The sequence below is a fragment of the Medicago truncatula genome, chromosome 6 (assembly GCF_003473485.1).
Source record: "Medicago truncatula cultivar Jemalong A17 chromosome 6, MtrunA17r5.0-ANR, whole genome shotgun sequence".
Lineage (NCBI taxonomy): Eukaryota > Viridiplantae > Streptophyta > Magnoliopsida > Fabales > Fabaceae > Medicago > Medicago truncatula.
In genome coordinates this window covers 12,783,988-12,803,993 of record NC_053047.1, presented here as the reverse complement: position 1 = coordinate 12,803,993, position 20,006 = coordinate 12,783,988, and the positions used below count along the sequence as shown (strand labels likewise).

At 31.9% G+C, this 20,006-nt stretch overlaps 1 protein-coding gene across 1 annotated transcript; it reads left to right on the top strand.

Moving 5' to 3' along the window:
• The first annotated feature begins 352 nt into the window (after positions 1-352).
• On the top strand, positions 353-19,682 carry LOC25496085 (lupeol synthase). Its single transcript, XM_013596356.3, has 17 exons — positions 353-594; positions 1,069-1,254; positions 2,528-2,617; positions 2,701-2,898; positions 3,363-3,447; positions 10,985-11,151; positions 13,861-14,049; positions 14,153-14,266; positions 14,468-14,710; positions 15,224-15,322; positions 15,757-15,813; positions 16,435-16,481; positions 16,933-17,076; positions 17,313-17,490; positions 18,554-18,634; positions 18,750-18,833; positions 19,367-19,682. Exons 1-17 carry the CDS (start codon positions 400-402, stop codon positions 19,499-19,501), a joined length of 2,292 nt encoding a protein of 763 aa, XP_013451810.1. The 5' UTR covers positions 353-399; the 3' UTR covers positions 19,502-19,682.
• Positions 19,683-20,006: the final 324 nt, after the last annotated feature.

Genomic DNA, 20,006 nt, shown 5'->3' with positions numbered 1-20,006 from the left:
GAGATTCAATTTCTCATCCCCGTTGAGTATGGGTAGAGTAACGGATAAATATATGATAATTAAGTATGGGGACGGTTTCCCCGTCTCCATCCCGCCCTATTGGCATGCCTAGTCAGAATTCTATTACATAATATAATATATGTGTGTCTATATATATATATATATATATATATAAAGGCTTCCACATGCACATAAACAAAATAAAAAATCTCTATTTGCGGTCAACGATATTTCTATCATATTCTCTCTCCTCGATGCTTTATTTTATAAATAAATGAAGTACCTTGTACGTTGTGATTTATATATACTAATGGAATATTGATATTAGTATTTATAACATCTTGGTCGGTCACATAAGAAAGGAAGAAGAGAAGAGTAGTATCATAGTGAAAAGAAAATATGTGGAAGTTGAAGATAGGAGAAGGTGGAGAAAGGTTGATTTCCTTAAACAATTTCATAGGACGTCAACATTGGGAATTCGATCCAAATGCTGGAACTCAACAAGAACGTGATGAGATAGAAAGGCTACGACATGAATTCACCAAAAATCGATTTTCCAACAAACAAAGTGCTGATCTCTTCATGAGAATGCAGGTATGTCTAGTTGTGTGCCTTTTAAAATAGTATTGGAAATTCCGTCTTTACCGTCCGTCCATAGTCGTCTAACTGTGGCATTTGATTTGCATCCTCCAACACCTTCATTGTGTTGAGTTTGAAAAGGTGGATTTAGTCTCACATTACTTAGAAATATGACTGTGTTTATAAAACACGAGCATCCATCACTTTATAAATCGGTTTTTTAAAGTTGAATTAAATTAATACATCGGATGCAATTAAAACATCATAGCAAACCTTTATTTAGTTAAGTAGTATTAAGATGAATGATCTCTTAAAGTAAACATCATGATCGGTCATTGCTTTTACAAGCCGGTTTTTTATAAGGTTGAATTAAACTCAATGCATCTTATGATCTCTTAACCTAAACTTCATAGCTAGGTTGATTACAATTGGGACCTGACTTTATGTATAGATGTGATTGTTGAATATTATTGAATCATGTACATGCAGCTCAAAAAGGAGAACCAATGTGGCCTAATTCCACCGGCAGTTAAATTGAGAGATAAAGATATTATTACTGAGGAAGCATTGATTACTACGATTAGAAGGTCTATAAGTTCATATGCCTCCATCCAGGCCCATGATGGACACTGGCCTGCAGAAGCTGCTGGCTCTTTGTTTTTTGTTCAACCTTTGGTGAGATCAAATTTTAGCTTTCTATATGTATAAATCAAATTGCATCATTATAACACTTGGTTTGTGTTTTTTCCCCCCGAAATAACACTTGGTTTATGTTGCAAGGAGTGTCTCGGACACTCTAAAACCTATAAATGGTAAAAAAAAAATTATAAAAAAAATATGTGTAATTAATGTATTGAAAATTAAAATATTTGACTTTTTTATAAAATAATTTCTTCTTTTGAAATCCTTAAAGAGTACTCTTCTGTCTCATTTTAATTGTCACTTTAACAACGTTTTTATGTCTCAAAATAATTGTCACTTTAAAATATTAATACAACATTTATTATTTTTTCAACTAATATATTCTTATTTATTGAATTTCACTCAACTAACTCTAACTAATAAGGGTATTTTAGCTTGTAAAAAAATAGGGTATTTCAGATAATTAGACTTGTTTTACCATTAAAATCAATTAAACTGGTCATTTTCTTAAGTACCGTACACAACTATAAAACGACTATTAAAATGAGACGGAAAGACTACTAAGATACATTAAAATTAATGTTATAGAAGTGTATCAAAATTAATGTCTTAAATTTTTATTAAACTAGGTTAAGTTTGATGCACCTTAATAATATATTAATTAAGGGCAATGCTAACCGGTGCCCCCGGGCCATTGGATAAGGAACAATAAATAAATAGATCTCACTTGATTTATCTTAATTAAAGTGTAAAATATTTCAACTAATTAAAATTAATAAATGTTATATTCAATATCTCTTTGCCATCATCAATCTGCTTTTTTTTTTTTATCTTCTAAAAAATAAAATATTCAATCTTTTTTACGCTACGTTCAATTTATTAGGTATTATTCAAAAAAAAATTGTTCTTTTTTTTACATCTTGTCTTTATGTTTTTTTTTTTATATTATCGTTTTTATTTGTAGATGATAAATAACATAATTGATGATGTTAGTGCTACAAAAACAAACAATAAATACAACTATATCTTATTTTAATTAGTTGACTTATATCTCACTTTAATTTAGGTAAATCAATTAAGATTCATTTATTTATTGTCTATTTATTATTTCTTATCCAGTGCCCCGGGGGCACCGGTTAGTAGCACCCATTAATTAATTCTAGATTTAATTAACATTTACAAAGTGAATGAACAACAAACGCTTGTCTTTTATTTTATTTTTCTTTTATTTGTTAATGATAATACCTAATACTCACTGATTTTGATTGCCACTATTTTTTTATATTTGTAATTACAATTTGTACAGGTAATGGCCCTCTATATTACAAGATCTATTGATGAGGTTTTAGGTCATGAACATAAGAAGGAAATTGTTCGGTATTTATATAATCATCAGGTATATATAAGTATTTTTTACTTGTTTTCTAAATAGGAATCCATCAAATTTTAGTAAGTGATACAAAGTGTGATGTGTGACAGAATAAAGATGGTGGATGGGGGTTGCATATAGAGGGTCACAGCACAATATTTGGATCTGCATTGAGCTATATTGCATTGAGAATACTTGGAGAAGGGCCTGAAGATGGTGAAAATATGGAAATGGATAGAGGTAGAAGATGGATCCTTGACCATGGTGGTCTCGTCGGTATTCCATCATGGGGAAAGTTATGGGTCACGGTAAATACATTTTTTTTTTTTTTTTGTGGTGGCCGGGGTTTGAACCTCAGACCTTACATATATTATTCATTATTGAGTACTTTTTTTAGGGGAATTATTTAGTAATGAAATTTTATCATATTGTATAGTGAGGTTTAATGACTTACGTGTGATGCACACAATATAATTTTTGCAGTGAAATGGTGGAAAACAAAATATCTTTTGAAAAAATTAAAATAAAAAAAGCTATACTAAAAATAATATTTACCTCAAAAAAATTTATGTCAAAATATATTTTCATTATTGAATTAACAATTATTTTAGGACGGATAGGGCAATACAAATCCATGCAAAGTGCTTCTTTAAAAAAATAGAAAACAAATCTATGCAAGTGTATTTATTCATATTTTTTTGGTGACTAAATGCAAGTCTGATTGTGTGTGTGTAAAATATATATGTTAAGTGCTCATGATTCACCGCTTTAGGTACTTGGAGTTCATGAGTGGTCAGGTTGCAATCCAGTTCCACCAGAGTTTTGGCTACTTCCCAAATTCTCACCTCTTAATCCAGGTTCCATTTTGAAAATTTCATAAATATGTTATACTTTCTCTATTTCTTTTTATATATATATATATATATATATATATATATATATATATATATATATATATATTTTCCTTATGAAAAATGTATATGATGAAGAGAATGAGAAAAAAGTGAGAGTTTCAATATTTTTTATATATGTAACTTGATTACAAATGAACCCTATTTACAAGAAAATATAAGAGTATGAGAATACAAGAATACATGTAAATGAGTCAATTGTTTGGCAAAAGAACTAATGTGCTTCTACGCCTAATATATTCAAAACACTTTTTACGATGTTACTTTTTCCACCCTGCCGTCTTCTCACGAGCCTTGCAAAAATTCCAAAAATAATCAAAGTTCGGATTTTATTTTTTGAACCAGATTGTTAGTGATTTCCGGAAACTAAAATCCGGACAAATACGATATGAAATTTTTGTGTCTTTCTTTGATGTCAAGGGTATCTGTTGACCATTATATAACCCCACATAAGCTGCAATGCAATTGCAGGGGTCGAATGAACGGTCAACAATGACCATGACAACACAGACCCACCTAAAAACTACCAAAAAAAACTAAAAATAATTGAAGAAAATGTAAGAAAGGAGATGTAGAAGAATGAAGGAAATTGTTGAAGATTCAAGCCTTTTTATAGCCTTAAATCAGTCATAGGTCATAAGTACAGTCAAATAAAACATTGTCCACAATCAAAACCGTTCAAAAATGCATTAAAACTCCACTATCCGTCCAAACCTTTGGTGAAAAGCCACCGTCCAAAATAAACTAAGGGATTTCATATTTTATATTCCGGAATGCATGAAGTCTGTCCGGATTATAAAATCTGAACTGCATCAGACCCTGTATTCTGGATCGTTTTTCGTGGCGAATGGCTTGGAAAAAATAAAACAAAGGTACATAACATAAATAAAAACAAAATAAGACAAATAAATAGTTAGAAAGGCAAGGTGTTTCAAGAGGATTTCTTTGAGTTAGATCATGTTGCCTTGACAAATGACTTATTCATCTGGCAGGAAGCAAGATCTAACTCATAGAAACCTCTTGATGTTCATATCTATAGATCAAGTTCAGAAGCTTTGTATCAATTTATCTATCTATATATTTTTGGCAGCATGCCATCAAATAGAGAGCAATCTATTTGCGACGCATGAGAAAGATCTCCAGCACAATGACAAAAAATTTCATGGTTTCTTTGATGTGTTTGTGTGTTTTTGATGGAAATGAAGGTGAAAACCGGAAACACTTATTTATAAGGGTTTCTGGATGTTGTGGACCACAAAAATTGTCGGTGCAATGTGATCCTCACAAAATAATCCTATGTTGAGGCAATCCGGATTTTATAATCCGAATTGCTCTAGTGTAATTACGATTATATAATCCGGATTGTACTTACACCCTAAAAAATTGAGTTGAATTCGGACTATTTTAGCGTTTAAATGAACATCTTTGACGTAAAGTAAAACAATGAAATTTTTAATAATATATATATATATATATTATTCAAAACATAATGCAACAACTTAATTCAACAACATATAACTAAAACGTAATTAAAACAACATAAAACACACGATTAATTAAAACATAGCACATTATCACAGATAATCTAAACTAACTTCTTCCTCTGGTCCCTCCAGCAGAGCCCTGATCTCTTCGTAGTTCCTGGGCCGGATCAAATTTTTTTTTATTTGTTCAGCAGATCTAACCACAGAAGTGTCCAAAGATAGAGAACATGGTTCTCACGTCGTCGTCGTTCGTGAGTTTCATCTGTGGTTGAGTTGACGGTTGATTTGATCCAGCTCATCCTTCAGCCCGAGAAAGTGACGTCGTTGCGAATCCTAAACAGATGGGGTGGTTTTCCCCTGTTATTGTAGACTGCCGCTAGATTGGTGTTTGGATCAAAGCCAGGGAATTTCATGATTTTTTTTTCTGGTGTAGTTTATTTGTATGAAAACAGGGATCCTTATTTACAGAGTCATCCTAACAAATAGTGTTCAAGCTTGACAAATGTATCTTTACCCAACAAAAAAGTAGATAGTGAATACATATCCAACTAAACTTAAAAGGTATCATTGTGGTAAAACAATATTGTAAATCAAAATACTCGAACCTATGACAAAAGTTGGCACAAACAAAAATATAATCATCCAATCACTGGAAAAAACAAAACATGTAACCAAATTCATAATACTGGTATGGTAGGAAGTTTTGGTCATACTACTAATATTAATGCTGATCTTCGTGCTATTTTCTATGGATTGCAACTTACTTGGGACCATGGATTTAGAAACATCATTTGTTAGTTAGACTCTCAAACATCTTTGACTTTTATCAAGGACGAAGTCGCACCTAATCACCCTTATGCTTCTCTAATTGAAAACATTTGTTCCTTTATTGAGAGAGATTGGAATGATGTGTTTGCTTATACTTTGTGTGAAATAAACTCTTGCATTAATCGCCTAATTAAATTGGATGCATTGATATCTCATGAGATTAAGATCATTCCAACTTGTCTATCTTCCCTCTCAAGCTATTGTTTAGATGATGCTAGGGAAACTATGTTTCCCCGCCTTTTTTTTTTCCTTCTTCTTGTTGCTCTTTTAGTTTTAATATTGATAAAAAAACACAACATGCAACGAAATAAATCACGCCGAAAAAATAAATCACCAGCTAATGAAAAGGGGAAAAAAAAAAGATTAATCAAAATCAAAAGAAAAGAAGGAACATGTCTTCTAAAGTTGTTTTCATATAAATCAATAAATCTTTTTAATGAATGAAAAAGTTTAAAATAAGCTCTTACTTTTTTAGTCCACGTAGATACGTAAACACTTTGGTATCCAAGAAATGAGGGACTTCCCAAGGAAGAAACATTGACCTAAATAGATCTTCTAGAATCTAAACACCCTGCCCAATTAGCATCTGAAAAGCCTTAAATGCACAAAGTAGAATCTCTGGGAAAGAATAGACCTTGACTACGACATATCTTCAAGTACCTTAAGATTCTAGTGATTATAGTTAAATGTTACTTAATAGGGGAAGATAGAAATCGGCGGAGTTGCTAGGTAGCAAAAGTGATATATGGTCCAGTATAGGTGAGATAAATCAGTCTTCCTATCAATATTTTATATGAAGGAGCATCAGCGTAAGGTGCACTAGAATCTTTATGTAGCTTGCATGAAGGTTCAGAAGGAGTAGAAACAGGTTTGGAAGTCAGATGACCTAGATCAGTGAGAAGATCAATGCAATACTTCCTTTGATACAAGGAGATTCCTTTAGATGAATGTGAAACTTCAAAATGATGGAAGTAATTTAACTAACCAAGATCTTTAATCTTGAAGGAAGAATGTAGGATGGCTTTCATATGTTGAAATTCAGACATGGAATCACCAGCAATGATCATATCATTAACATACACTAGGAGCACAATGAAAGAAGAAGCAGTGTCCTTGATAAACAACGAGTGATCTGATGTGGATTGCGTATATTGGTTGTGAAGAAGAAGGGAAGTGAGCTTTTCGTACCACTTTCTGCTAGCTTGTTTAAGGCCATAAAGAGAGATTAGGATCTTGCAAACCTGATTAGGTTTGGAAGTACTGATACCTTGAGGAATAAGCATAAACACATCTTCATAAACACATCTTCTTGTAATCAATGTATAAATGCATTGTTTACATCTAGTTGATGAATGTGCTAGTTGTTGATAGAAGCCAAAGCAATAATAGTTCTTACTGTGGTGAGCTTTGCAACAAGAGAGTAAATGTTAAAAATAATCCAATCCCTCAATTTGATTGTAACCCTTAGCAACAAATCTTGCTTTGTAGCTCTCTATGGAGCCATCTGCATTGTGTTTGATCTTATATATCCATCTTCAACCTATAGGTTTGATATTAGGTGGTAAATTAACCAGTTTCCAAGTTCTAGTATTTACAAGAGCAGTAAGCTCAACCTGCATAGCCTGTTTCCATAATGTGTGTTTGCTTGCTTCATCATAGGTGGTTGGCTCAGTGTGTAAAGCAATGGATAGAGAGTAAGCACAATGAGATGGAGACAAATTATTATATGATAGGGAATGTGAAATAAGATGTTTAACATTGTCAGATAAAGCAGGAAAAGTTGAAGACATAACATTGCAGATATAATTTTGTAAATGTGAAGGTAGATTTATTGTTCTGGAGGATTTTTTGATAAAAGGTGGAGGAATTGGAGATATAGGTGATGCAGGCTCAAGATGAGGTGGACCAGGATCAATAATGGAAGTTTGGGAAATAATAGGAGTTGGTGAACTATCAGAAGGAAGATTACTTGTCAAGTAAGAATCAAAAGAAAAATAGTTCCAAGTAGTAGTGTTGAAGGATGGATTAGGTGGATAAGGTAAAATATGTTCATAAAAATTGACATGTCTAGATATGTGTATTTCTCTAGAATGAATATCTAAAAGGACAAAACCTTTGAAACCAATAGAGTAACATAAGAAAACAAACTTTCTAGATCTAAGGGAAAGTTTGGATCTTTGTTCTTGAAGAGTAGTGAAATAGCATAAATAATAAAAAACTTTAAAAGAAGTAATGTTGGGGATTTTATTGTGTTAAAGTTGATATGGTGATTTGTTATGGAGATTAAGTGAAGTGACTCTATTGATGATGAAAGTAGCATGTAGGAGAGCATATGACCAATAAGAAGCAGGAAGTTTGGATTGATACAGGAGAGCTCTACTTACATTGAGAATATGTTGATGTTTTCTTTCTATTCTACCATTCTGTTGGGGAGTTTCAACACATGATCTATGATTCAAGATTGCCTTAGAAGCATAAAAATAATGAAGCGAAAATCCAGGACCATTATCAGACCTAATAACTTTAGGAATGATATGAAATTGTGTTTCAATGAGAGAAATGAAATTTTGGACATAATGAGAAACTTCAGACTTAGATTTTAAAAGAATAATCCAAACAAATCCACAATAATCATCAATTATGGTAAGAAAGTATCTATGATTATGTACATATGTAGTAGATAAGGAACCCCAAATATCAAAGTGTAAAAGTTCAAATTTGCTATATTCAATAGATAGACTAGAAGTAAAAGGTAATTTCTTTTGTTTAGAAAAATGACATATGTCACAAGTACCATTGTGATCAAAAGTAAGACTACGATAAATTTGAGACATGTGAGATAATCTCTTATGAGATACATGACCTAACCTGAAAGGCCATAATGCAGAAGAAGGAATGGTTACCCAAACCAATCATCTTGTGGGAGTGAAGATCTTGTAAAAAACATTTATTATCTTGAAAAATTTGTAACCAAATACCGACATAGTTTGGATATAGAAATCAAATTCAAATTGAATGATGGAGAATATAAGACATTTTAAAGGTAAAATTGAGGTGAAAAGTGAATGGCGCCAACAAATTGAACAAGAACATAAGTATCATTAGGTAAATTCACAAGTTTAAGGTTAATTTTATGATATGAAGTGAACCAATGTGTGGAAGAAACAATGTGTTCATTAGAACCTGAGTCTAAAAGCCAAATATCAGACTTAGATGAAATAGAAGAAGATAAAATATTGGATGATATACATGACATAGAAGGTAAATTTATGTGATTGGCACTAGCAGCAGGAGATGTTGATGATGAAGGAAGTAGATTCACTTCTTGTATCAAGCTTACAAGCTTATCATACTTCTATTGTGAAATACTAGAACTAGGAGAAGCTACATCATTGCAACTTCCTAATGTGGCCTCATTTGCTTCATTACTACTTGAGGCATTGATATAATGACACTGCTTCTGAAAATTAGGATGTCCATGCTTAGCATAACAATAATCAACATTGTGATTATTCCTTCCACAAAATGTGCAATGTCTTGGAGGTTTAGGTCTAGTAGAATACCCCCCTTTCTTTTCCTTGAGGCTTATTGCGTGAATTATAAGCATTAACTAAAGAGACATGTTCTTCAATGGAAGAAGTTGTAGAGTGATTTTTGCTTTCTTCCCGAATCACTAAGGAATATACCTTGTTAATGGATGGAAGAGGATCCATCATGAGAACTTGAGCCTTTAAAACAACAAATTGATCATTCAATCCAGTAAGGAACTGGATAACTTGACCTTCAAGTCTGAAATTACAAGCTTCTCTCATGGCGGCGGAACTGGAAGGATGTGGACAAGTGCAATGATGCATAGGAGGATGAGAATTCAAGCATAGAAAAATCCAAAAAATGTGTATTCTATCAATGTGTATTCTATCAGCTATAGAAAAATGCTCTTTGAGATCTAACCAAGCATCAATGGCGAATTCATGGAAAACAAGTGTTTGAGAAATTTGTGGCGAAACTGAATTGATAATCCATGATTGAATCAGGTGGTTACATCGTTCCCACGCACTGCAGTTTAGATCATCTTCATCAGGAATCTCCATTGATCAACAAAGATTCAAGGAAAATCCAAAAAATATGCGAAGAATCAAGGAAAAAGCAAGAAGATTCACGAAGAATCAATGAAGAAATGATGAAGAAGATGAAGAAAGTTGTTGTAACAAACTTTTCTAAAAAAACTAGCTTCATGAAGATGTGTGTGTGTGTGTGTGGGAGAGAGAGAGAGAGAGAGAGAGAGAGATATACCATGTTATGGAAAGTGAAAAATGAAGGCTAAAATATGGTTTTGGTCCCTGCAAATATGCCTCGTTTTGGTTTTAGTTCCTGTAAAAAAAAATTGTTGTTTCTGGTCCCTGCAAAATATTTTGGTTTTGAAAATAGTCCCTTTAAGAATCAAAAGATTTTGGAGGGACTATTTTTCTAATAAATGGGTTCAATCATCATGTGCCACGTGTGCAAATCATCACAAAAGTGGGGCCAGGGACCAAAACCAAAACGAGACATATTTGCATGGACCAAAAAAAAAAAAATTAAAGGGACTAAAACGAAAACGAGACATATTTGCAGGGACCAAAACCATATTTTAACCAAAATTGAATAAACTCTCATTTCTCCTAGATGGAAAAGCAAGTACAAGGAGTATTTATATGAATACAAAGCTCCCAATTAGATGCTAATCTCAATTAGTAAACTAAGCTATACTAAGTAACTTATACATCAAGTAATCCTGCTAGCTATCTCCTCTTCCTTTCTTTCTTTCTCTAATAGTATCTTCAAATTTTGTTGTGTCCGAGGGCACCGTTTAAAAATCCTCAATTTAAAAATTATTTTAAAAACAAAATCAAATACTATAAATTCTGACTTACTGTTTAATATCTTTAAACAATGGTTCTGAGACACTCGTTAGTATTTTCTATATAATATATATTTTAGTATATGTGGTGTGAACATGTGTTTTCTCACTGTGACAAATTTGAGCTTCACAAATATCAATTTGATCTTCACAAATATCACATCCAACAAGCATCAGAACACAAAAATACCAACGTTGTGTCTTCTTTATATTTAATTATTTGGAAGTGAATATAATTTTGTCTACTAAAATTCCTCTTGTTACCATGCAGGGAAAATGTTGTGCTACTGTCGATTGCTCTACATGCCCATGTCATATTTATATGGGAAGAAGTTTGTGGGCCCTATCACAGGCCTAATTAGATCACTAAGAGAAGAATTGTATAATGAGTCTTATGATCAAATCAACTGGAATAAAGCCCGAAACACTGTTGCTAAGGTTCGTGTCTATCATCTATAGACTCTGTTTGGTAAAAATAGCGGATAGTTGATAGCTTTTAGCTGATAAGCTAACTGATAAGCTAACTGAAATGTTTGGTAAAAATAGCGGTTCAACTAACTGATAAATGTAAAATGACATAAAAGGTATTCTTAATTCATAATAAAAATTATATCATTAATTTAAGTATTTGTAATTTTGTAAACTAATTTTTCTTTAAAAAAATACTTTAAATTTATTAATTTAATATATCCTATGTATTAAATTAAATTTTATTCACTAAAATTTTATTTTATATTTATTATCATTTAAGTGTTTCCACTTTATAAAAAAAATAACATTTACCTCAAAAAATAAAAAAAGGTAGCACTAATAGAGTAATACTAATAACAGAGAATAAAGAAAATAACACTTAAAAAAAAAAACGAAGGTATATATTTTTTCAAAAAAAAAAAGAAAAAAAGCCAGCTGATATATATACAAAAATTGGAATAAAGGGATAGTAGTCTTTATTACGTAGCTTATTATAAAAATTATAATGGATAAAATTACAATTTAAATGAAATAATAAGGGTAAAATTGAAAGAAAATGTGAGAAGCTATAAGCTATAAGCTCAAACGCTACTTGGAATAGCTTCTGAAAAATAGCTTATAAGCTCGTGAAATAAGCTATAAGCTCATGGTGAAAAAGTGTTACCAAACAGAGCTTTTTTTGTCAAACGAGCTTATAAGCTATAAGCTAAAAGGTAAAAGCTCTTTTTTGGGGTTAACCAAACAGACCCATAATCTTTTTTAGGTCTTGTTAACATTTCCTTTTTTTTACACATATCTTTAACTATTATATTATATATAAACTAAATTGCCGACCCGTGCGCCGCACCGCACGGGTCTTATAACGAAACGATTTAGTATATAATTGGATAAAAAAAAACGATTATTGACAAAATATAGGTACTTTAAAAAAAAGATTGTTGACAAAAACGAACCAAGGTTGAGATGTGCTTCTGATGCACAAATAAAGCTTAGCAACTACAAAATACTTAAATGCAATATATTTATAAGTAGGGTTGGGAATAGGCCAGGCCAGGCCAGACTTTGATAGGTCTGAGTCTGGCCTACGAAAAAATTTGCAGGCCTAAGCCTGGCCTATGGCCTTTCATAGGCCTATTTTTTTTTTGCCTGACCTAACCTATTTAAAAGTCTGGCCTGGCCTGAAAGCCTATTTACAGGCCTAATTACTATTAAAGTCACTAAACATTCCATTTTATCTACTTTTAAATAGGCTTAATAGGCCTCAAAGCCTATTTCAGTGTAAGACTTGTTTATCACTACCATAAGGCCTTAAAAGCCTATTTCACTATAAAGCTTTAAAGCCTATTTAAAAAGTCCACTATGAAGCCTAACATGCATAAACAGGCCGACCTATTAGGCTTCATAGGCTTTTTTGATAGCCTAAGGCTGACCTATTTACTTAAATAGGCTTTTTAAAAAGCCTAAGCTTAGCCTTTTTAATAAACAAGCCAGACCAGACCAGGCTTAAACAGGCCAGGCCATAGGCCCCTGTAGGTCGACCTGACCTATTCCCAACCCTATTTATAAGCCTTGCAAATATTGGATAGCAATATGGTTGAAACTGGTTGGATAGTGGTTATTGAATCCCTTGTGGTTATCTGATAAGGTTTGCATAGGGCATACCAAAGGGTGAATTTAATAGGGAGCCAAGGCATAATTTTGAAGTCCAAAAAACACTCTGAACACAACCGAACCAGATGGAAATACAACCATCGGTTTTTGAAATTCAAATTCGGCCACAGTTGGAGGGAAAAATGGGGTTTTAGGATTAAGCAATTAATGATGGATGATTAGAGGGAAAAATTAGGTTTAGTAGCAAGACCTAATAAGCTTTTAAAATAAGGGATAAGGGAAGTGTACAACTTGTAAAAAAAAATAAAAATATATATATATATATATATATATATATATATATATAGAAACAATAGATATATACAAACGATGACACAACATGATAGGAATGAAAAGCTCATCAGTGAGGAGAAATATTAGAGATTGCTGCATTTTAGAGGGAATTTGTTAGGTTAAATTGCTACTAACCTAATGCAGTATTTTAGAGGGAAATCATTAGGTTAAGTTGTTGCAGACCTAATAAAATTAATAAATAAGGATTCGGGAACAACCTGAATGTGCACCAACCTTCTCACCACTCTAGTCGCCATTTTCATTAAGATAAGTAAAAATTTGGTATCGAATTCAACACCAAGTTAATAAAAACAATACGACTTCTAAGACTAACATATAGTTGTTTCCCCAAGATTGCAAATTTTTGGAAATCTTATGTAACATAGGCTCCCACGTAGAGATCTTCCTCGGATTTACCCCGGTAGCCCCAAGTAATTAAACGAAATAACTCTTTGAGCACAATTTAAGAAATCACACGCTATTTCCAAAAACCTTTGATCAACATTTACTGCAACTAAAAACTTTTCAAAAAATTAACCTTCAAGTCGGAAGCCGTCTTAAAACCTCTAAAAACGGCCTAATTTTAGTAAACAATGATTCTTAAACGATAGTAAACAGTGTATATAACTGTCCTATTTATAGTGTGCAATTGTACAAACTAATTGCTAATTAATTTCAGAATAACTAATTTATACTAAAATAGAGTTAACTTACTCTAACATTTAATTTCAGGAGGATCTTTACTGCCCACGTCCTCTAGTTCAATATATGGTATGGGGGTTGCTTTATCATGTTGGAGAGCCTTTGCTGAATTACTGGCCTTTTTCGAAGCTTAGACATAGTTCATTACAAATTGCAATAAATCATATACGTTATGAGGATGAAAATGGAAGATATATTGGGGTTGGAAGCGCAGTGAAGGTAATTTAGAAATAATACTATAGTGTTCGAGTTATAACTGGATCTATATATTTATATCAGTTACTACTTTTGGATGCTTAAACAAGAAATTGCATGTATGCAGGCCTTATGTTTATTGGCGCATTGGGTTGATGACCAAGACTCAGAGGCATATAAACATCATTTAGCCCGTATCCCTGATTTCTTCTGGGTCGCTGAAGATGGCTTAAAAATCCAGGTTAGATCGATAAATAAGTTGAAATAGCGTACAATTCGTGATGAATTCTCTATACTCTAATTTACGAGATATATATCATTGTCCATTTCAAAATTGCAGTCATCTTGATAGTCCCTATCGCGCTTAAAATTTTAGGATCAACGGCCTTAATTTCAAAATTGCGGTCATCCTTATCTAGCTATATGATATATGCATATGCAGGGCTTTGGTTGTCAGACATGGGATGCAGCATTTTCTATACAAGCAATAGTTGGTTGTAACGTAAGTGAGGAGTATGGTCGCACACTTCGAAAAGCACATGAATTTCTGAAGGCTTCACAGGTGGTTGATAACCCATCAGGTGATTTTAGGGCAATGTACAGACACATTAGCAAAGGAGCATGGACATTTTCAATACAAGATGAAGGTTGGCAAGCCTCTGACTGCACTGCAGTAGGACTCAAGGTACGTTGATAGTTGTAAGGAGAAGAAACTGATCCCATTGGCTTTAACACAAATGCATCGACAATGTTTTAGGCCAGTGATGTTTAGGCGAAAGTAGTTAAGAAACTCATAATAGAATGACAACGTTCCTTCCCTAGCGCAACTGTTTAAGCAAAATAAAAAATTCATCGGCTAACTTTCAAGTTCAATAACCAAGTCTTATATCGAACTAGATGAGAAGACAAATAATATTTAGGTTTTTTAGCGGGTTATGCAGGACGGAACAACTATTAATGGCGACTTCAAAATCTCAATCCACCCTGCTAAAAAAGGCAGGTTAAATAGACCTACCTGACTTGCCTAACCCATGTTGCCATCCCTATTTCTCAATACAATTGCTTAAAAATGAGATTCATATGCTAACTTTCAAGTTCAACAAAAAGTCTTATATATATATATATATATATATATAAGGAAATTAATATATAGGTCTATAGATCTTTGATCATGACAACTCAAAAACACCACATGCAGGCTGCACTCTTGTTGTCACAAATGCCAAGTGATCTTGTTGGAGAAAAATTGGAAACAGAGAGATTATACGATGCTGTTAATGTCATCCTCTCTCTACAAGTATGTATACATGTTTTTCCTTTCTAATTCATGTTATCATATAATGAAGGCTTAGCTGTATTTGTGACCCCTTAACTTTTAGAAAGTTGCAATTTTTGCCTTCTTACAAAAAAAAAAACATTTTACCCCTTAATTTTACAAAACGTTGCAAAACTACTGAGAAGACGCTACGTGTCCCAAAACAGGGGGTTAAAATCGCAACTTTTTGTAAAGATAGAGGGCCAAAAACAATAAATTTCCCTAAAGTTATGAGGTCAAAAGAGCATATTTCCTTAAAGATAGAGGACAAAGTTTTTTTTTGGACCGAAATCGTAACGTTTTGAAACATAAGGTGGAAAAACTACATTTAAACCTATAATGAATTGATTCTTGGTGTTGTTCTTTTCTCAGTCTCACGTATATATGATATTCATGTCTCTCCCATTTAAATACAGAGTGGTAATGGTGGTTTCCCCGCTTGGGAGCCTCAAAAGGCATATCGCTGGTTAGAGGTAAGAACTAACTCGTATGATTTAAATTAGTGTCTTGCTAACATGTGCTATAAGAGCACGTGTTAAAAAACGCATAAAAAAATTCATTAAAACTAGCAGTTTTTGTCGTTTAAAAAAAATGAATTTACATGATTTTTAAGATAGAGCTACTATGTGTAGTTCTTTATGACACGTGTTAGCATCTTCTTTCAAATTAACAAATAATAGAATAATGGATTAATAGTGCTTTATCCCCTGTTATATAGGTTATTTCTGGTTTTCTTCCTGTAATTTTATTTTTTTGAATTTCATCCTTATAATTTGAAGATTTTTTGGTTTTGAACCTTCATGGAAAATTTCATCCCCTATAATTTGAGAAAATTTAGGTTTACCCTCTTGTAATTTGAGCAAATTTCGGTTTACCCCCTGTTAATTTGAGCAAATTTCGGTTTACCCCCTGCCATATCTTCAATTTTGTACAGTCAAAATTCATGAAGGTCCAAAACCAAAAATCTTCAAATTACAAGGACAAAATCCAAAAAAATATTTTACAGAGGTAAAATCGAAAATGACATATATTATAAGGGGTAAAGCACTATTATTCCTAGATTAATTATATGAATGGTTACTTGTATGCTGCAGAAACTCAATCCAAGTGAAGTCTTTGAAGATAGCCTGGTTGAGAAGGAGTAAGATAAGAAAATTCATTATACTCATCTATAAACTACCACTGAAATGAATTATAACTAAAACTTGGCTCATTTTTCAGTCACTAATTACTTAAGTTAAAATGTAATCAACTATATTTCTTGATAGGGTTAATCAACTAAACCATCCCTATAAATATTCAAAATTTTGTTTTTAATTCCTACAAAATATAAAATCACATTTCTTGATAGGGACTAAAAATTTTTCCGGAAAATTTTTACACGGATTAAAAATACTGATGGAAAATTTTACAAAAACCTAAAAATGTTGACGGAAAAATTTTCTAAAGACTAAAACTGAAATTTTGAATATTTACAGGGACCGTTTACTTAATTAACCCTTCTTAATATAGGTAATTTGTTCAAAGTTTACTTGTATTTCAGTATTGAATGAGTATATATATATATGTTCTCCTTGCTTTGAGTAAAATAGGTACGTTGAATGCACTGGATCTGCATTACAAGCTCTTGCTCTCTTCACAAAACTATATCCAAAACATAGAACAAAGGAAATACATAACTCCATTGCCAAAGCAATCAGTTACATCGAACACACACAAAATCCTGACGGCTCCTGGTATTGTATCTTTCTCTCTTATCCTTCTTCTATGAAATTTATGGTTGTATTGCATACTACAAAAATCAAAGGCAAATACATTTTTTAATGAAAAAATTCTACTTTTAACTTTATTAACTAGTGCCTCAGAGGTCCTAGTTAACATGACCCTTTGTATTAAACGGACTCTCATTTAACTTGTTGTAGTATCTATATTTGGTTCAATATATATATTTAACAAGAACTTACACCCCTAGGTACGGATGTTGGGGAATTTGCTATTTGTATGGTACATGGTTTGCAGTGGAGGGGTTATCAGCTTGTGGAAAGAACTACCATAATAGTCCTTCCTTGCAAAAGGCTTGTAAATTTTTGTTGTCAAAGCAGCTTCCTAATGGAGGATGGGGAGAAAGTTACTTGTCATGCCAAAACAAGGTGATCTATTTATTTATCGGTTAATAGTCGGTTTGATCCTTGAATGTGTAAATAGTCTTTGATTGTACACTTAAAAATAGTCCCTCAATGTATTAAAATTTTAAAATAGTCTTTGATTGTACACTTTGTTAATTAAAATAGGACTAAACTGCACTTTTGACCCCCTAACATAAGGGAAATATGATCTTTTGACCCTTTATCTTCTCAAAAAGTTGCGATTATGACATCTGTTTTGGGACACATGGCGTCTTCTCAACAATTTTGTGACGAAATGGACCAAAATTGCCATTTTTTTTAATAAGGGGCCAAAATCGCAACATTTTGAAACTTAGGGGACGAAAAATTTTAGTCTTAAAACAGTCCATGAACCAAAATAGTCCATCAAGTTTGACATTAACTGTTTTCATATATGAATTGAAATGATAGTAATTAAATATTTATAGGGATTGATATGACAATATTAACGAAACTTTTTTTTTTTTGTTAAGTAGCCTAGTGGTTAGAATACATCTTTTTCAAGCTGAATAAATGGGGTGTCTGGCGTTCTAACCTCAACCCCTCCATATAATAATGCATTGTTCTAACAACTGAGTTATGCTCACGGGACATTGAAAGACTATTATAACTACTTTTTACATTTAAAGACCAAAACAAATATTATCTCATTTATTTCTTTATCTACTACTCCCTCCGTTTCAAAATATAAGCAAAATTCATTTTTTAGGTTTATTTATTTAATGATGTATGTGGTCCATATTATGAACCACATACATCATTAAGTGAATGAACCTAAAAAGTGAATTTTGCTTATATTTTGAAACGGAGGTAATACTCTTTACGGTTAATCTACTTGAAAATCATCATATAATATCAATGTAATCGTTGAATGAGTGTATTATATTAATAATAATGCTTAAACATATTTAACTAAAATTAACATTGATATTTTTTTATTTTTTTAATCAACATTCATAACTATATGCTAGTTTATATAAATTAACATTCATTTGTATATATGAAAAAGAATTATAATCACTTGTTCTTCCTTATTAAATATAAATAGGTTTATACAAATCTAGAAGACAATCGTGCAAATTTGGTTCAAACTTCGTGGGCTTTGTTGTCCCTTATTGGTGCAGGGCAGGTTAGTAAACAATGTTTCTTTTTTTTTTTTTAAGTAAGTAAAAATATTTCTTAGTAGATTCATAGTATGTTAATTAATGTGGTAATTGATTCTTAATTGATGTTTTAAATAAAAGGCTGAAATAGAAGCTACACCTATACACCATGGAATGAAATTACTAATCAATTCACAAATGGACGATGGAGACTTCCCACAACAGGTAATTATTTTTATATATTTATTCAATAAAAGCATAAAATATTTTTCTTATTATCTTAAAATATAAGCCTAGGTATCCATAAAATATTGTCCCAAAATCAATATCACTTTTAATTTTCATCATAATTTTAATTATTATTTTTCAATTATACTCTCTACTTGATATTATATACATAATCATATACCAAGTCAAAAGTTGATTTTAGGGTTAAATAAGTAAATGATCCCCTAAATATACCAACATTTAATTTTAGTTCCTCTAAAACAATTCTTTCGCTTTTGGTCCCTTTAAAAAAATTCATCCATGAAATTAGTCCATGTTCTCAATTTAGAGCGGGGATTAATTTCATGGATGAAAATTTTTGAAGGGATCAAAAACCTAGGGAATATTTTAGGCAGGCTAAAATCAAATGTTGGTATATTTAGGGAGACTATTTACTTATTTAACCCTTAATTTTATTAGGACTTACAATCATATGGTATGCTAATTTCTCTCACATATATATTTCATTCACAAAAAAAAATAAAAAATAGGAATCAACAGGAGCATTTATGAAGAACTGCACCACCAACTATTCATCATATCGAAACATATTTCCCATATGGGCTATGGGAAAGTATCGACAACAAGTATTGTCTGCACATACACAACCAAATGCCACAACTTGACTTCAATAATTTTATTACAATTTATTTGAATTTATATTTTCCAAGCTTTTAAAACTTGTCAATCTAAGCATATTCATTAAGAAATGTAATTTGTTGTTAGTAATGTGTTAAATATTTTTCTCAAATTCAGGTTAGTAATGTTGAGAAAGTAAACTTTTATATTATTTTGCGAAAGTCATTAATACAAACGAGATAAACTATTTATAGCCTATATTACTTGAGATACAAGTTATCTCTTATAACTATTTTTCTATCGAACTTTCATAACTAATTTCACAACATGAATTAACTAACTTCTAACACCTTTCCTTAATTCATGTTTGTTTCTACCAATCACATCATGCTTCTTAGTCTTTCAAATATTTCAATCTTCGATGATTTTGTCATGGCATCTCCAACTTGAACTTTTGTCGTACAGTGCTCCAAAACCGATTTTCCTTTAGTTACTTGCTCTGTAAGAAGGTGAAATCTTGTTTCAATGTGTTTGTTTTTCCGATGTGCTATA